Source organism: Gymnoscopelus braueri (genome assembly GCF_963280865.1).
Source record: "Gymnoscopelus braueri genome assembly, chromosome: 7".
Taxonomy (NCBI): domain Eukaryota; kingdom Metazoa; phylum Chordata; class Actinopteri; order Myctophiformes; family Myctophidae; genus Gymnoscopelus; species Gymnoscopelus braueri.
The window spans coordinates 14,044,710-14,062,746 of record NC_137608.1 but is presented as its reverse complement, the minus strand read 5'-3'; the positions used below and the strand labels follow the sequence as shown (position 1 = coordinate 14,062,746).

The window sequence follows — 18,037 nt, the reverse complement described above, 5'->3', positions numbered from 1 at the left end:
CATGGAGGGAGATAAAAAGAGAAATGTAGAATAGAAAGCCCAAAGTCGGTTATAATGAGGGGACATGGCAACACTGGTCGCCGCTGTTTTTTTCACTCAATCACGCCACCTACAGATCGGTTACCAACCGTCTTTGTTTGTTCCGGTGTCGAGCGAAAGTAGGCCTATATATGATTTTATGTACTGAAGAGTAGAATCCGTCCAGCCGGGTCAAATTAATGAGGAAAATACACGTACCAGTCGAATTAATATCGTTAAAAAAAGGAGAACCCCATATAATATAGACCAGAGCTAACTAACTCAAACCAAACATTTCGTCTGCGTAGCCAAATTGACGTCAAACATTCGAAGTAACATGAGTTAAACACACGGTTTGTGGGCCTAATTCGTCTACTTACTACGTTTTAAAATGTCAGTAGCAACAAACGGAACAACATACATGTATAATAATGATAACAATACTTACAATTGGAATTAAACGTATGATAAACAGCTGTAAGGATGAGATTCGCTTTTCGTTTCGTCGCAGGAAGTGGAACTGACAAGGAAGAGCTTCCACACTGGTATTTATACGCGGCGGTGACGTAACAATATCCTTCCGCGCTGGTCTATAGTCCCCACTGTTCCAAAGTCATCATCATTATTTAACTTCCTGTTGTTCGACATAAATAATATTTCCAATGAGCATTGTTGAAAGATATCAGTGTGCAAAACTATAATTCGTCTTTACGGATGCCTGGTACGAACACGAATTTAATTCACAGCGGATTGATTTCAACAAGCAAGTGTTGTGTCTAGATGACTGGCTGCACGTCTTCTTCCCAGTCGGCAGGGGGCAGCGGCGGCGCAGCACAACACAACACATTACACCACAACAACACACACTTGTGTTGAGTCCTGTGAGCTATCAGTTCTGCCAGAGGGGTAAGATGATGAACTACACCTCTATCTGTAAAGAAATAACAATTATCGATAATAAATCAATCATTTCCCAGCAGTTTGTACCTGACTGTGGTGCTGCAAGCAGGACAAACACTGGCACTGCAAGTTAACAGACATTAGTGGATGGTCTGTGTGTTACACTGAAAGTGGTTACCTATCTAATTATGTGACCACAGACATTTGTTGACATTGTATTTATTGAAACATGTTGGTAACCGGCTACCCTCTAGATTAGAATGACAGAATTTAACGGGTCACAACTGACGGTGTAACATGTAGGCTAGCTGCTATAGCTAGCATGATGAACATAATTAAACACAGGACTCATAAAGTACTACAGTAGGACATCACTGAACATATTACATAATAACGTAATACTTGTGCAGATAACTCACAGGTCCTTCTCTAGCTGCTACTCCGGTTTTGCATAATATATCTACCATTTGTTTCTGGAGAAAGCAGCCATTCCTAATTATTGTTTAAGACAAACTACAGTTGATTATCATAGCCAGTTGACCACTTTAAACCTGGCATCCCTATTTTTGGCATGTCATTCTAGGCGAAAAATGTAAATCAACCAATCAGTTCGAATCAATCAATCGAATATTTTACGAAATTTACAAAAATAAAAGATCTACAAGGTAAACTTTTTTTCACTAATCGTCATATGACAATTACAAAGTATATGAGGCATAAACCACAATGGGAAATGCTGACTTAATATCAGCTGGTAAACTTTACCTACTTGACTTGATACTCCATCTATTGAATATATTTCAACGCTCTATGTCTCAGTGTGGCCCCTCTGTCGAATCCAGTGTCTGTTTAGCGTTTACCAAACTTTACAGTGTGTACTGAAACCCTGATGAAGTGCTTTTTTTCTTTAATAATAGCTATTCATGTTTTATTCGATTTTATCATGATATTATTTGTATCATTCAGCCTTTTTATTAGATTAGACAGTGAGACAGGAAATAGTTAGAGATGTAAAGAGACATGACAGGAGCCAGATTCAACCGTATAGGTCCTCATGTGGTGTGGTCATTACCAGCTAGTCATATTTTTTATATAATCTGGGGTATTTTTCCCCAGTAACTATTCCACATAAAAGTTTTTTTCTTTTCTTTTCTAAACACTCTATTAGTCACGGTTGTCTGTCCCCGGCCGACACTCAAGCCAAAATGACGCAGGCTTCGGAAATGTACCAGAAATGTATTTATTAATGTATTTTAAAGTTAATACTGTACGCTTCTGCCAACTATTGGTTTCTAAAATATCTTTATCACACCTCTTAACAGTCCATAGACAGACCAGAGTTGTCACCAAAAAGACTACCGAAATGAATGTTATGCAGTATGACTTTAAATCTCTGAATTGTTTGTTTCCACCCAGTTTTTAACCTCTCCATTTGAATTTAGACGTCCCAAGACATAACAGTATATCAGGAATTGGAGAAATCCTATCGTCTGGCTACGTGAGAGAGCCTGATGTATACTTGGTGTTACCACGTGGAGTTGTGCATCGTGTCTCGCACCGACAATAGCAGATTTGCAAGCTCACAACACGTCTCTGTCAGCATGCCATAAGTGGCAGCAAAAACCCAGCCATTCATGTTTTTTTGTACAAATCATAGCACTGTTCTAAAAGGTTTGAATGTGACATGCTCATGAAATAGACTTGAATCCTATTTTACAACCTGCACACTCATACATAGAGTACATGCACGCCTAATGTAGCAGTCAGGTACCAATGACCACAACTGAATCTTAAAGGCCAGTCCACACCAATGCAACTAGTCGCAACTCCTTGCAACAAACTGGCCTTGGACTGGCCTTTAGGGTTGCAAGTAGTTGCATGTTGCAAGGAGTTGCATCACAAATTATTGGTGTGGACTGGCCTTTAGGGTTGCAACTAAGTAGTTGCATGTTGCAAGGAGTTGCATCACAAATCATTGGTGTGTGGTTTGCACATTGTAAATCTTATGCGGGTTGTGAAATTCACTTTGCGGTGTATAGCCATAGGTAAGAGACCTGAGTGTTTTTTCTCCATTCATCAGATGTCCAGCAAGAAGCGGGCGGGCCAGGGGACAGGAAATGCTGGAGGCCAGTCATGTTTCACCACCACTGAAGAAGAGCAGCCTCAAGACCCAGAGCTCAAGTCCAGTCTGGGTGGATTGGAGCTGAAGAGACGCAGAATGACTAGGTTAGTTTATACCCCCGAGTTCCTGAGTGAGTTATGAGTTGTATGATGCATTCTGCTGACAGCACGAACAAGCATTCTCAGTTATGCACAGCTTTACATTTGGACGATATCTTTTCCATGTGTTTGTAAAACATGCTGTGATTGGGCGACCTTTATTTGCTTTCCGTATCCAGTTCTGAAGGGGGCGGACGTAGCTGTGTGTGTGGAGAGGCCTTCTGGGAATCGGAAGGTCACCGGTTCGACCCTCTGCTTGCCCAATGTATGTGTCAAAGTGTCCTTGAGCAAACCTAACGGCTCCCCCCCCAAGTGCCATCTGAGCAGCCATCAGCTGTGTGAAACAACTTTCCCTTCCCTGTGCACCAGAACCCCCCCCCCATTAAGTTTGTTAACCAATGTTATCTCTAACATTATCCACAAACACTTCCTCCATTTCTTGTTCGATCTTCACAAACCACTGAGTAATTGTCAATCTTAATTTCTGCATCACTGACAGAGGTATGGAGCCCACCTGATGTTTGTAAATAAACTTTTTTTCTCCTCTGTTTTTACCAGCTTGCTGAAAGCATGCTGGTCTAAGAAGAGGCAGACCTACTAGTCATCGTAGATTTGCATTCGACAGATTACAGATTTGCATTAGACAGATTTGCGTTCGACAGATTTGCGTCATTGGCTGTCCTTTAAGCCAATGGGGATATTTTCCCATTTTCCCATACTCTGAACGGGCGGCCTCGTCCACCCAAGCTATGGGACTAGACACGCCTCTCGCCTCTATGCCTAGTACTACACACGCCTGCTGTCGGTTCCAATCACCGTGACACAGAGTAATATGTAGGACAAAATTTAAGAAAAGTACTTGAGTCAATGTACTTACTTACTTTACGCGAACAGCGTTCTCCTATTTCGCCGACTGTGTTGTTGACGGACAACGGATGCGCGCTTATACTATACAGTACTTGAGTAAATGTACTTAGTTACTTTACACCTCCTCTGTGTTGTAGGCAGACAGACAGAACATTTTCGCCGACTTCACATCGCCCGTTTCCGCAGGGAAAGGGGTTCCCTGGCACAAAATAGATGGGGGGGGGGGGCTGTGGACAAATACATATTAATCTGGGGGTCCATGAACATGTTTGAGCACGCGAACGGCGTTTTCCTTTCGCCTCCGAGGCACCCAACCCAGTAGAGACGCGAAAGGGAGTTGGGGAGAGAGCCTGGCTGTGTTGTTGACGGACAACAGATGCACGCTTTTATGCGAAACAACAAAAATACAACCTGGCGCAACAGTTGCGTGCATTAGCGCAAGATGAGGACAAAGGAAACATATGAAAAGGCTACTACAGGCTACAGTCAAGTTGGACTGAATGACTGAAACGGCTATGCCGTCGGTTTCAATCACCGTGACACAGAGTACTCACACACGCGCATACTGAAATACTCTGAAATCAGACGATCTACAAGCTCACAATCATTGTACAGTACTGGAGTAAATGTACTTAGTTACTTTACACCTCTTAACAGACGAGCATACGTGTTGAGGCTCCGACAATCTGTACGAGCCACAACTCTGCGGCCGTTTCACTATCTCTCGCCCCTAAACACGGTCGCCCCTGATCGCAACGGTCTGGGGTGAGCGATCAGCGCCGTTCTGCCTCGCCCCTAAACACGGTTGCCCCGGATCGCAAAGAACTGTCTGGAGTGAGTGATCTGCTCTGCCCTTCAGTGCATATTTGCATGCACATAATGATATTGTTGTTGTGGTTAAGTTGAAATAATAGTTGCACAAGTTGTAATAATAGTGCTGTATCATTAATTTGTTGCAGTAATCAATTCATTATAATATACGTATAATGAATGACAGAATATATATATATATATATATATATATATATATATATATATATATATATATATATATATATATATATATATATATATAAAAATATATATATTCCAAATATTATTTAACTTTTTCTTTTCAAGTTCTTTTTGAAAATAGCCGATCTACAAGCTCACAAAGCGTCGCGAATGCAACACTTTGCGAGCATGAGATCTGCTATTTTCAAATAGCCAATGTACTAGTCTGTGCTACTGCTCATGTAGCCTAGTCGCTTCTTTTGGGCTTGTTTTCATAGAACTGACTGCTTATTTCACTCATGCAAGAGAGCCTAGTCAGCCTACGTGAAACATAACATCACACTTTTGCGGATTCCCCTGTATTGCACGTTTAGATGGAGAACCGAGGCTGCGCGTTTTCAAAGATTTTCACCCTGAAAGGTGGTTTCACTTAGGATTAGGGTTGCACTTAACTTTCATAGCCTAAGCATAAGTAGGCTAGGCTAACTATTTTGGTTGTTGATACAAATGATCTAAGTGAAACACTGTACTTTTACTTCTACTCAACTACATCTCGGAGAGGCAAATATTGTACTTTTACTCCACTACAATTATTTGATTTACTTGTTACTTTGCAGATATACATTACATTATAAAACATACATTTACCACTTTAGCCCTATTTTATACCTACAAGTATGATACCTACTTGTATAGATCTGCTATTTTCAAACATTTTAGTACTTTCACTTTTGGAACTTTACGTACATTTTGATACCAATACTTTTGTACTTTTACTCAAGTACATTGAGACACACACACACACACACACACACTTTCTTTATATTGGTAGCCAACTCTCTGTGGAGTTATTTTGGTTGCATCGGAATGGCTGAGATTTCATTTTAAAGACCACTTTTACATTTTGTGCTGCAGATTGGGGCAAAAAAAAGCCTGCCGCAAGCTGGTATATTATGACTTTGTCATTTCTTGTTTGGAGAATGCTTGAAACATTGAGATGTAAAAAGTGAAGACCCATGTTGCTGAAGAGAGATCTGTTGTAGACTCTCGCTCTATCGATCCCCCATACGTTTCGCCTATGCCCAGTTCGCTGGCCCCAGATAGCAGATCCACTGCTGATGTTCCCACTGCTTCCCTCTTCGGTACCGGGGTTGTGTCTTGTCCTAAGGCTGCATTATTGTTTCTCTGTCTCTCTCACAGTCTAGATGAGAGATCATTGGCCGATGATGAAGGGCTCTTGGGGTCATGTGACCAACCAGGAAGTGGGTACTCCTCGTCCGGAGGTAAGAATTGTAGACTAGAAAGTACTGTTCCTGAAGAAACAGTGTGGGATCGCTAAGAATGTTGATGGTATTGGGTATTGATATTGTTAGTAGTGTTAAAGGTTTGAAAGGTTTAAAGTTCTAAAAGTTTGAAAGGTTCTAAAGGTTTGAAAGGTTTGAAAGGTTTGAAAGGTTCTAAAGGTTTGAAAGGTTCTAAAGGTTTGAAAGGTTCTAAAGGTTTAAGAGGTTCCAAAGGTTTGAAAGGTTCCAAAGGTTTGAAAGGTTCCAAAGGTTTGAAAGGTCTGAAAGGTTTGAAAGGTCTGAAAGGTTTGAAAGGTTCTAAATGTTTGAAAGGTTTGAAAGGTTCGAAAGGTTCGAAAGGTTTGAAAGGTTCTAAAGGTTTTAAAGGTCTACGGTTCGAAAGGTTTGTCGGTGTTGAATAGTGTAAAATGTAGTTTTCTAGGGTAAAACTGTGGTTGCTAGGGTCTGATAGCCGGTTGCTAGGTTCTAATAGGTGGTTGCTAGGGTCTAATTGGTGGTTGCTAGGGTAAAACAGGTGGTTGCTAGGTTAGAAAGGTGGTTGCTAGGGTCTAATCGGTGGTTGCTAGGGTATGATAGGTGGTTGCTATGGTCTAATATGGTGTTGCTAGGGTCTAATAAGCAGTTGCTAGGCTCCACTGTAGCTAAATACTGTAGGATTGCCCCATTGAAATGAATGGGATTTCTTTTAGCAGTAAAAAGTGAAATATCTCTAAAAGTACAAATTATTTCAAAAATTCAAATGGTAGCCAATATGTCCTAAGTAGGCTGAACGTTATAGAGTTGGAACGGAGTTTCTAGCTAAAAGTATGAATTTCCCCATTGAAATGAATGGGATTTTTTTAGCAGTAAAAAGTGAAATATCTCTAAAAGTACAAATTATTTCAAAAATTCAAATGGTAGCCGACATGTCCTGAGTAGGCCGAACGTTGAAGAGTTGGAACGTAGTTTGTAGCTAAAAGTATGAAGGACTAGTTAGGGGCCAAAAAACTGTCCCAAAAACGGTGAAGATAACAGTAGTGTGATCGCTTTAGCGATCCCACAATAAATGCCATAGCCATCATGTTGTCGGGTTCAATCCTCACTGCAGCCAGAGTCACATTGAACTCACACCTTAGAATTGAAGTGAGTTTACAAGCTTCCTTAATTTTATTTAGAAATTTCTTTTAGATAAGCCCCTTGAGATGATGTCATTTTCGAGGGGGTCTTCATTGTGTGTGTGTGTGTGTGTGTGTGTGTGTGTGTGTGTGTGTGTGTGTGTGTGTGTGTGTGTGTGTGTGTGTGTGTGTGTGTGTGTGTGTGTGTGTGTGTGTGTGTGTGTGTGTGTGTGTGTGTGTGTGTGTGTGTGTGTGTGTGTGTGTGTGTGTGTGTGTGTGTGTGTGTCAGACATTTCTGTGGTGTTGTCCAGGGTGGGTGCAGTACCTTCACCAGGTCAGCAGATGTCAGCAGAGTGCTGTGAGGAGAATAAGGGAGCAGAGGTGAAAAAAACATTATTTTCGTATGACCGCACAGCTGCCGTCTCATCACCACTCTCAATTAACACTCACAATAAATATTGTAATGTAATAACAGGTATTTGTTTAGCTAACATGAGCTACAATCTATCGTAAAAAAATAAATAAAATCAGTGTAACGTTCAAACATTTGTCGTTGATGTGGTTGTAGAAGATGTGTTGTTTCTAGTTCATTACTATGGCTTCTTTCACTTGCTGGAGTACGGTAACATTTAGTCCAAGGTTGATGAAGATTATGTGTTTGTGTCAACACAAAGTTTCTGTTTAACCACTTTAACCCTGTATACTTAGTAGTTGACCAGGGTCCCCCAAGGTTCTACTGTGTCTGCTCCTTTATTTGTAGTTATATCAGACAGACGGACAGACGAGGGCCTCTCTTCTAGACCAGCGGTTCTCAACCTTTTCAGGCTGTTACCTTTTGTTTGACTCGGTTCCACAGTTAAACGCTCACAACTTGTAGATCTGCTATTTTCAAATGTTTTGCCACTTATATTATTTGACAATTTGTTTGGCCAATGTTTTGCCAGTCTATATAGTATAGTTTGTTGATTACGTTTGATGCAGTAATGCTCTTCTTTCTTCTCTTTCTTTTTTTCATGTATTAAAAAGGTCTTTAAAGTCCTTAAATTGTCACTTCACTGTCATTTGGGGACCCCCCAAAAATAATTTCGGGGTCCCGACCCACAGGTTGATAACCACTGTTCTAGATGGCTAGCCTCCTACAGGGCCATCCCATAAAAAAGAATGCTAATTATGCATAATTGATTTCCCCTTCCTTCTTACTAGACCTAGTTTATGTTTTTATGTTACCATTAAACATGATAAACTTATAGTATGTATACTCATGCAGTATTTAGGAAGATGACTTTGGTAAAGTACAATCTCCTTGTGTGTGTGTGTGTGTGTGTGTAGATCCAGGCTGTGGGGTCATGTTTGAAGGTCATCATTCAACAGAAAAGCGAGAGCCGAGCATTCAGACAGACGGATGAGCAGACAGACAGGTTGACAGACACACAGGCGGGTGGATATTACTGTCATGTCTGTCACAGTAGCTGTCCCAGTCTACAGGTAGCACATGCCCCGACTGGTCAATTCTACGCTTTTGTAAAAAAAAATGTAACATTTGTTTAATGTATGTGTGCGTGTTTTTTTTTATCAAATTGTTCCCTTTTTTCCTTTGTCTTTTTGTCGTTTATATTTGAATGTGTTCGAAATAAATGTGGTGTTTGTGTGTGCGTGTGTGTGTGTGTGCAGTCGTTCCAGTGTCATATGTCAGGACAAGAGCATCAGAAGAGACTGGCTAAGATCACAGACCTCAACAACACAACACACTCACTGAATAGCAGGTACACACACACACACACACACACACACACACACACACACACACACACACACACACACACACACACACACACACACACACACACACACACACACACACACACACACACACACACACACACACACACACACACACAGAGCACTTGACCTCAAACAGATACGATCATGACATTTTACTTTATCAATTACATACAAATAATTGCAATTAACTTTGTAATTTGTTTTTGCAGAGGGCAGATAGACCAATAACTTCAATATATAAAGGAATGACATATATTTAATAATTGTATACTTTCAAAATATATTTTAAATAGTGGAAATAGCCTATCTACAAGCTCTCATCACAATGCGTTGTGTGTGCTAGTAGATCTGCTATTTTCGCTATTTTTGGAAAATGTTTTTAAAATGTATGAATATTTTTTATGGAGACGATTATGCTAAATAATTGCAATTATCTGAAAATAATTGCCATTAGGCGATTATGTCATAATTGTGACAGGTCTACTCACACATGAAATATTTATTTATGTTTACATAAACAGAAGTACAAGAATGCCTTGTACAAAGGACATAACTGCCAATGCCGTCAGACAATGGGAAAACAGGCAGTTACAAAGTCCCTAGAGGGCAGAACATTGTTACGTACAATACAGTTGACATACTTAAAGGGGTAGTTCACCCCCCAAAATAACTCTATTAAAATAACTCTTTCTATTGATTCCTCACCACCTGGAGCCTTGAATTCATAGATATTTTTTAGTTTTTGTCACATTCCTAAGCCAATAATTTGATTTTAATAAATTTGTCCCCATTGATTCCGGTAGGAGACACAAATGCATTTGTGTCTCCTACCGGAATCAATGGGGACAAATTTATTATAATCAAATAATAAAGGAAGGAATGCGACAAAAACAAAAAAATATCCATGAATTCAAGGCTCCATGGGGTGAGTAATCAATAGAAAAAAAGTTATTTTGGGGGTGAACTACCCCTTTAAGTTGTCAGACATACAGTAGCAGACATCAATCATGGATAAAGGAAGCAACGCCTCCTCCAAATTGAGCGGCTTCCTACAATGACTGATACTGAGCAGTACCTTGCTAACTGTTTGGCCCTCCTTTTGGAGAGGCCGGCCATTTGCTACCAAAGATAAAAAACTAAAAGTTTACATCTGTAGCCTAGTTGTGAGATGGTCTGCTCTAGCTGATGATATTTTAGCACTTTGGTTAGAGAGGCTTGCTCTTAGCTGTAATCAAAAGTACAGCCGACTTCGAGAATGAACACCAGACCTCCCTATGGTTTTCATTAACAACAATGACATCAGGGTCGTTAGCTGAGATGTGAGAGAACACAGAATCATCGTTACACAAGCTAAACATGCTCGGCTTCACAGTAGAATGCTTATATAGCATGATGGAGGACCTGAAAAAGGAAGAGATATATTTTGACATCAAGTCCACTATTTTGTCATGCCTTCTTATGTAGAGTCCTCTGTATACATGCCACCCATTTCTAAGATTTCAGATATTTGTTCATGACCATGATGTATACAGTGAGCAGCATGATTGCCTTGAAACCAGATGGAGAGATTATGTTTCTGGAAACCAGATGGAGAGATCATGTTTAGATGGTAAAACATGCAACCTCGCTTTCAAAGTAAAGACAACAATTCGCTCATCTATGGCAACATTTTTTAACACAGAGTGTTAAAAACACTCCCGCTGCAGGGAGACATGCAGTCTTCCCTTGCAGTCTCAGCTCAGTCCATTGTTGCAGCTGCCATTGTTGTTGTGCCCTCAGGAGGCGACCTCGGGCATTAGTCAGTGGAAGTTGGTGTTCCATTCCACACACAGTCATAGTTGCTCTGACAGAGATACTGGCCCTGGGGTCAGTTATAAAATCCACAAGGACAGCCTCAGAGTTAGACCCTACCCACTCCAAGGTAACATGAGCCCAGCAGCACAGATCATTTAAGTCTGGCCAGTCTGAACACACACCAGTGTGTGCACACACACACACACACACACACACACACACACACACACACACACACACACACACACACACACACACACACACACACACACACACACACACACGACTTGGGGAGCAAGATGCCTTGATATCAATTTAAAATTTGATCACATCATTTCAGTTGGATGAGTTGACTTTTTTCCAGGTTCGAATCTGCAGTGTTTCATTGATTCTTCCAATTGTTTGGAGGAGTAGGAAAGCACAATGATTTTTATTGACTTTAAAGGGATACTTCACTTTAGGGCCGGGGAAACATTTAAAAAATATATTAAAAATAAATGAAAAAAGTAATGGAAAATTCATGGCCCCCTCACGCATTAGAGTGTCCTACTAATGTGTGAGGGGGCCTTTATTTTGCCATAACTTCTTTCATTTTTTTTTAATATATATTTTTAATGTTTATTTTATGTGAAAGTGAAGTATCCCTTTAAGTTCTACGTTAAATGTTTTGGCGTGTTGAGTGTTTTGTTTGCTGCAGCGCACCAAATGTAACATGCACTGCACTAACAACACATACCTAAACACCTAGTTATCTGTAAGGTGTAATAGTGTTTTGTTCAAGTTCATTATAGTTGGCTAATAGATTAACAAAAACTAGAATTGAATATACATATTGGTTAACTGAAATAAAAACTAGGCTTTACAAAAATAAACTATAACAGTATTGTGTGTTTACAAAATGAACTAAAACAAACTAATATCGTCATTCAATATTCTGACCTTTTTGAAGCTCACCTCCCCATATTGAAAAAAAACGACTAAAAACCAATACTAAAACTAAAAAAATACTAAACTAAAACTAAGCCTTTCCAAAAAAATATCAAAACCAGCAAACCCACTAAAAACAAATACAAACTAAACTGAATTAGAAAACATGAAGTTTAAACCAAATATGACTACCTATTCAAAACTATAATAACGGTGTGGCGTAAGTGTGCACTGTGTATTTGCGATGACATGTAAAGACAGGTGTGATATATGTATGGTATGTTGCACTAAATCAGAGCACGTATGCAGTGATGGTATTACTCTTCCATTCACATTTCAAACACACACGCAAACACAAGTACCCCCCCCTCACACAAATACAGACAACACACGCACATATCTACTGCTAGACACTGCCCCACACACACACACACACACACACACACACACACACACACACACACACACACACACACACACACACACACACACACACACACACACACACACACACACACACACACACACACACACGCACAGAGTAACTGATCCGAGGTCACATCTTATTGGTTGTCTGTTACAGGGGGCGTCGGCCTGCTATGCAGCGCTGGTGTGACACCTGCCAGTCACATTTTACTGGTGATGTCGTCATCCATCGACAGACCAAACAACACAAGGTAATTCTGATGACAACACTGATCTGATTAAATGCATCTAAAAGAAGTAAAAAATATTAAATACAAAGCTATTTTCAGGCTGACTAACATTCAACTCCAAGTGTGTGTGTGTGTGTGTGTGTGTGTGTGTGTGTGTGTGTGTGTGTGTGTGTGTGTGTGTGTGTGTGTGTGTGTGTGTGTGTGTGTGTGTGTGTGTGTGTGTGTGTGTGTGTGTGTGTGTGTGTGTGTGTGTGTGTGTGTGTGTGTGTGTGTGTGTGTGTGTGTGTGTGTGTGTAGCTATGTAAGCAGTCGTCTCGTCCATTCTGTTCAGTTTGTCAGAGACATTTCAGGACTCCCAGAAAGTTTGTTGAACACATGAAGTCACCTGAACACAAACAGCAGGTCGGTTCCCTCTGTGTGTGTGTGTGTGTGTGCGTGCGTGCTTTCGTGTTTCTATGTCAGTCATATGTTTGGCCTGAGGGTGAGTTTGATTTACTGTCCGGTTCCTCCAGGTTCTTCAGGAGGAGCCTCTGGAGGAGGAGCTTATCACCGTGGATGCCGTGGGCTGCTTCAAGGAGGAAGAGGAGGAAAACAGAAGGCAAGATGAAGAGGATGGAAAGATGAAAGAGGTAATGCTTGTGGTTGCTAGGTTACATGGTTTGTTATTTTTTCTCAATGTTAACATGGTTGTGATGTTTACCCAGAATTCTATGTAAACATGAATAAAAGTGGTCGTGTGTGTGTGTGTGTGTGTGTGTGTGTGTGTGTGTGTGTGTGTGTGTGTGTGTGTGTGTGTGTGTGTGTGTGTGTGTGTGTGTGTGTGTGTGTGTGTGTGTGTGTGTGTGTGTGTGTGTGTGTGTGTGTGTGTGTGTGTGTGTGTGTGTGTGTGTGTGTGTGTGTGTGTGTGTGTGTGTGTGTTTCAGACAGCTGAAAGAGAGGAGACGGAAGACATACACGATGACCCCGATAGTTCATATGGTGAGTTACTTACTGTTGCCATGGTTATTAATAGGGCTTTTCCGTTCCGATCATGGTAAATAACTGTCGCATTTGCACACAGTTTGGCGCTGAACGGTTTAAAAACAGTGCCCATTTATGTGTTTTCGACACGGTTTCATAACCATGCTCAATGTGGCCGAAGTGTGCCGGTGGGAGGGCTTAATGACATAGGCGTTTCCGCACAACAGCATTGCTCCTAAGTGTTTACCGGTAGTTTACTATAAAACACAGGATAAATTACATGGTACAACGTTTCGGCCACAGTTGGCCTTCATCAGGTGACATCATTTGTGACCCACCCCCCTTATATAGTTGTGGGTCACAGCACGTGACCACGGTAACTTATAGCGCAGAAGTAGGTTACTTTTACTGCAAATGCATGTCTGAGTTCAGTATGTCAAACCACTTACAGTAAGCCTTACAGTATATACTTTGTTGTGTGATGAACTGCGAAAATAGCTGATCTACCAGCTTACAACTCGATTTGAAGCTTACCTGTGAACATCCTGGTAGTTTCTTGTGCTGTCTGGATATCTCCAAATCATTAACATAAAGTTGTACAACTAAAATCTAGTTTTCTGACTAGTTCTCACTGAAAACAGGTTTGATGCAGGGCATGCTAGTCAGAATGACCACCTACCAGGGGTTTGGGGGGGTCTAAGTAGGATGGCTGATTTTGTCTCTGTTTTATTTTTATTTCTTCCATTTTGTTACCGTAATTTGTCTTATGCACATTGATTGTGCATATTGCTGATATTAGTGTTGAGTTTATCACAAAACGTTAAACTGTGTAAATCTCATCCTACATCTCATTACATTTAAGCTTTTTTTTTATTGATTGAATACTTCATTAGTCAGAAATGTAAACGGCACGTTGTACAGTAATTAGACATTAGGGATAACACAAAAAAGTTTCCATTGTGGTCCTATGTATTCAATTCATCAACATAGCATAAAAAATACACAATAATACATGTCATCAACAAATACAAACACTATACCCTGTATAGTATTAGCTTGTTTAGCTCTATTGTCATTAGTCATTTGATTCCAGGTCCACTGTACGTAGTGGAGACACAGACACACCATGTTGCTAACCAACATGTACATTCTTAGAGGTGAAGAACGTTGTACCGCTGTAACGTTGTACAGCCTAGATCAGTGGTTCTCAACCTGTGGGTCGGGCCCCCACATGATTCTTGGGGGGTCCCAACAGATGACAGTAAAGTGGCAATTTAAGGACTTTTAAGACCTTTTTCATACCAAAACAAAAGTGATCAACAAACTATACTATAAATACTGGTCAAACATTGGCCAAATTGTCAAATAATATAAGAAACAGGCAAAAGGAAGAAAATAGCCGTTCTACAAGCTCACAACGCTTCGCTTTGCGAGGCGTTGTGAGCTTGTAGATCGGCTATTTTCACAATATTTATCTGTGGAACCAAGTCAAACAAATTGTAATGCCTCAACTCCTACAATGGACCCTTCGCTAAACCCCACCCCAAAAGCGATTGTCCAATGCCAGCTTAGCAACCGTTGTTAGCCTGGCATAGGTCTGGCAAGCTTTCGTCACCTGCCATAGCTGTCAATGTTATTTCGCCCGCACACACACAATCATTTGCAACATAATAGCAAGAATAGGAATACCACAATAACGCAATGGTGACTATGAACCACGTACCCAAACCCGTTGGAGGCTGCTTTTCCCAAGCTGAAATCTGCACTTAAACTGCAAGGCTGAATGGCTGTGTTGTTGAACACATACACAGCTTAACGTCAGGAAAGTTACACGACACGGCTCACTCGCCCAGGTGGTGTCAATAATAGGCTACTAATCACCGTAATCGTAACAAAATTCAGAATCACAGCGCTGCCTGTTTCGGATTCCGCACGTTAAAGTATATTAATTCATTTGTTCGTCTATTTATTAACTGCTACTGCAGTCTTACCCTGCGGTACATGAAAACTCCTGTTACAGTCATGGATCAACTTTAACCTGGTGTTTGCACTTTCTCCATTTACGGTCCGTACATCTATATAAACGTTCAGATAATATAAAGTGCTTACCCCATGGCCACTGATGTTAAAATTATGCACGGGACTCTCAAAAGTACCCGTATATTCTGTATTGTTCAATAAAAAGCATTTTAATCCGATCAGTGGCCATTTTCTCATAATGTATCAGAGTGCAAAATACCTACAAACCGATCGCTCAGTTGAAAGCGCATGGAGAAAATGGCCACCGATCAGATTAAAATGCTTTTTATTGAACAATACGGATGATACGGGTACTTCTGAGAGCCCGTACATAAATGTAATATCCGTGGCCATGGGATAAGCACTTTATATTTGAAATATGAACGTTTATGTAGATGTACGGGCCATAAATGGAGAAAGTGCAAACACCAGGTTGAAGTTCATCCATGACGGTCGTGACAGTCGACCGTCGTGTATCCATGGCTATTACTCCCTCTAACATTTCCCATGTTTTTAGTTTATTGAAATAATGTCATGCACATTTGTCCAGTGCATAGCCTACTGCAGGCCTTGTTGACTAGATTTAGAAGAGATTTTGAAGCTCTTGCTCCTGAAATGATCGATAATTTTTTAGGGGAAAAGCCATCATTTAACATGCAAGTCAATGGGTGAGAAGCAAAGTTTGCCAGGCGCTGCCAGGCCTGGGTGTGACTAACGTCGCACCACCAGTCACAGAGTGGAGTGGGTGGGGCTTAGCGAAGGGTCCATTCGCTGTCTGAAAAGGTTGAGAACCACTGGCCCAGATGTTACAGTCTTCTAACCCTCTACACTTCCTCTCCTTACAGGAAGTAGTTTTGTGGTTCCTGTTTCTGGCTTCTTGTGCCGTCTCTGTAACCAGTTCTTCCACCACGAGACGACAGCACGCCACATGCACTGCCACACACACACTACCTCAATGTGCAGGTACACACACACACTACCTCAACGTGCAGGTACACGCACACGCACACGCACACACACACACACACACACACACACACACACACACACACACACACACACACACACACACACACACACACACACACACACTACCTCAACGTGCAGGTACACATGTGCACGCACACACTACCTCAACGTGCAGGTACACATGCACGCACGCACGCACACACTCTCTCAATGTACAGGTACACACACACTACCTCAAGTAATGATCATGAATGTTCCATTAACAATAAAACAAACAATAAAAACTATTGTGTAAACTATTAAGTTAAACATTTGTTTTTTGTTTTTCTTCCAGAACCACCAATCACAAGGGGCAGACGCACACTCCAGTGGACAACACACACACTGACAAACACACACAGACGCATGTACACACTCCAAAACACAGACACAAACAAAGGAAATGAACACAACACTCAACAACATTAAAACAAGACTCATCAGGTGCAGCAGGAAAGCGCTTTGTGTGTTTACGATGATGAGGGAATCATCATCATGATCATGTGTGGCCAGAGCCCCTGGCTGTCCCAGGTACGATTCCAGGCCAGGCCAGCAATGTGTCGATGTGTGTCCCTGAGCAAAGACTCTTAACCCCTAATTGCTGAATGGCTGCTCACTGCTCCTAGTAGTTATAGGATGGGTAAATGCAGAGGACAAATTTCACGTATGTGCTAATACCGTATAGGAAGAGTATTATTATTTATCATGTCAGATGACTCTTCTGATGGGTCAATTAATTTCTAGTCCCAAATATCATTTTGGTTTGGGAATTAGAACTTAATATCTTCGCTGTTAATGCCCCATTTCATACTTTGTCATATGCCGGTGTAGGTGTTGTGCAAAAGTAGCAAATAATGTTGATCTACAAACTCACAATGCGTTGCAAATGCATTGTGAGGTTGTAGATCTGCTTGAAAACAATGTAAGTTTGGGATGTACATGTTTTCTGCCCGACAGTGACGATATGAATTATTTTCTTCTTTTTGTTTACAAATACAAAAATTCACTATAAATCTACAAACCTTTTATAAATAACTTTTAATAAAGGTCTCTACTAATGTGTTATCCTCAGGAAATACACTGTATTTTAACAGTGTTTTTTATGTATTTATTCTTCCCTCATCTAAACTGAACTAAGCTGAAGAACCAGGTGGTGCCACCACCCCAAAGAGAAGCTGAAGCACCACAATTTGATGTGCTATTATTTGTATTGATTGATGTAGGCACCTCCTCTCCCATTTCCTCTTTGTATTTTAGTTGGTTTGTATATGTTGCGTAATAAGACAGTGATTCCTAGTAAAAAGCTGTTATGGATCTTTCTTTTGTCCTGTAATTTATATAATCTATCTTCACCTCTTATTACATTTATTGCAGGTCCCAGCTCCTCTAGACTGGAGTGGACAATTCATTGTTCCAAATTATCTACTATTTTAGAGATATTTAATTAGATTTCAGGTATTAAGAAACAGTGAGTCAGTAGCCTGCACTAAGTTTG

The 18,037-nt window shown here is 40.7% G+C and overlaps 2 protein-coding genes across 4 annotated transcripts in view; one reads left to right on the top strand and one right to left on the bottom strand.

Moving 5' to 3' along the window:
* LOC308089244 (polyubiquitin-C) overlaps nucleotides 1–552 on the bottom strand; it is a 3,904-nt gene extending 3,352 nt beyond the window's left edge. Inside the window, exon 1 of the mRNA XM_080433858.1 lies at nucleotides 467–552. The gene's annotated coding sequence lies outside the window, so the exon portion shown is untranslated. The remainder of the gene's footprint in view (nucleotides 1–466) is intronic.
* Nucleotides 553–828: 276 nt separating this feature from the next.
* Nucleotides 829–17,831, top strand: ciz1b (cdkn1a interacting zinc finger protein 1b). Of its 3 annotated transcripts, XR_013933455.1 has the most exons (13): nucleotides 829–924; nucleotides 2,999–3,144; nucleotides 6,199–6,281; nucleotides 7,686–7,777; nucleotides 8,726–8,881; nucleotides 9,068–9,159; nucleotides 12,483–12,576; nucleotides 12,853–12,957; nucleotides 13,068–13,184; nucleotides 13,479–13,533; nucleotides 16,380–16,497; nucleotides 16,838–17,073; nucleotides 17,681–17,831. XR_013933455.1 is itself a non-coding variant. In XM_080433212.1 (12 exons), the coding sequence occupies exons 2-12, from the start codon at nucleotides 2,999–3,001 to the stop codon at nucleotides 16,947–16,949; spliced, it is 1,161 nt and encodes a 386-aa protein (XP_080289338.1). In that variant the 5' UTR covers nucleotides 829–924; the 3' UTR covers nucleotides 16,950–17,831. The 3 variants fall into 3 exon arrangements, 2 of the variants coding, with proteins under 2 accessions (XP_080289338.1, XP_080289337.1); XM_080433212.1 differs by having other exon boundaries at nucleotides 13,077–13,184; nucleotides 16,838–17,831; XM_080433211.1 differs by having other exon boundaries at nucleotides 16,838–17,831.
* Nucleotides 17,832–18,037: the final 206 nt, after the last annotated feature.

Excerpts from the sequence above, each read along its gene's own strand:
- ciz1b (XM_080433211.1), top strand. The coding sequence starts at position 2,999 with ATGTCCAGCAAGAAGCGGGCGGGCCAGGGGACAGGAAATGCTGGAGGC. Across the intron at positions 9,160-12,482 it reads ACACACTCACTGAATAGCAG|GGGGCGTCGGCCTGCTATGC; the intron begins GTACACACACAC and ends TGTCTGTTACAG. Across the intron at positions 12,958-13,067 it reads CACCTGAACACAAACAGCAG|GTTCTTCAGGAGGAGCCTCT; the intron begins GTCGGTTCCCTC and ends CGGTTCCTCCAG.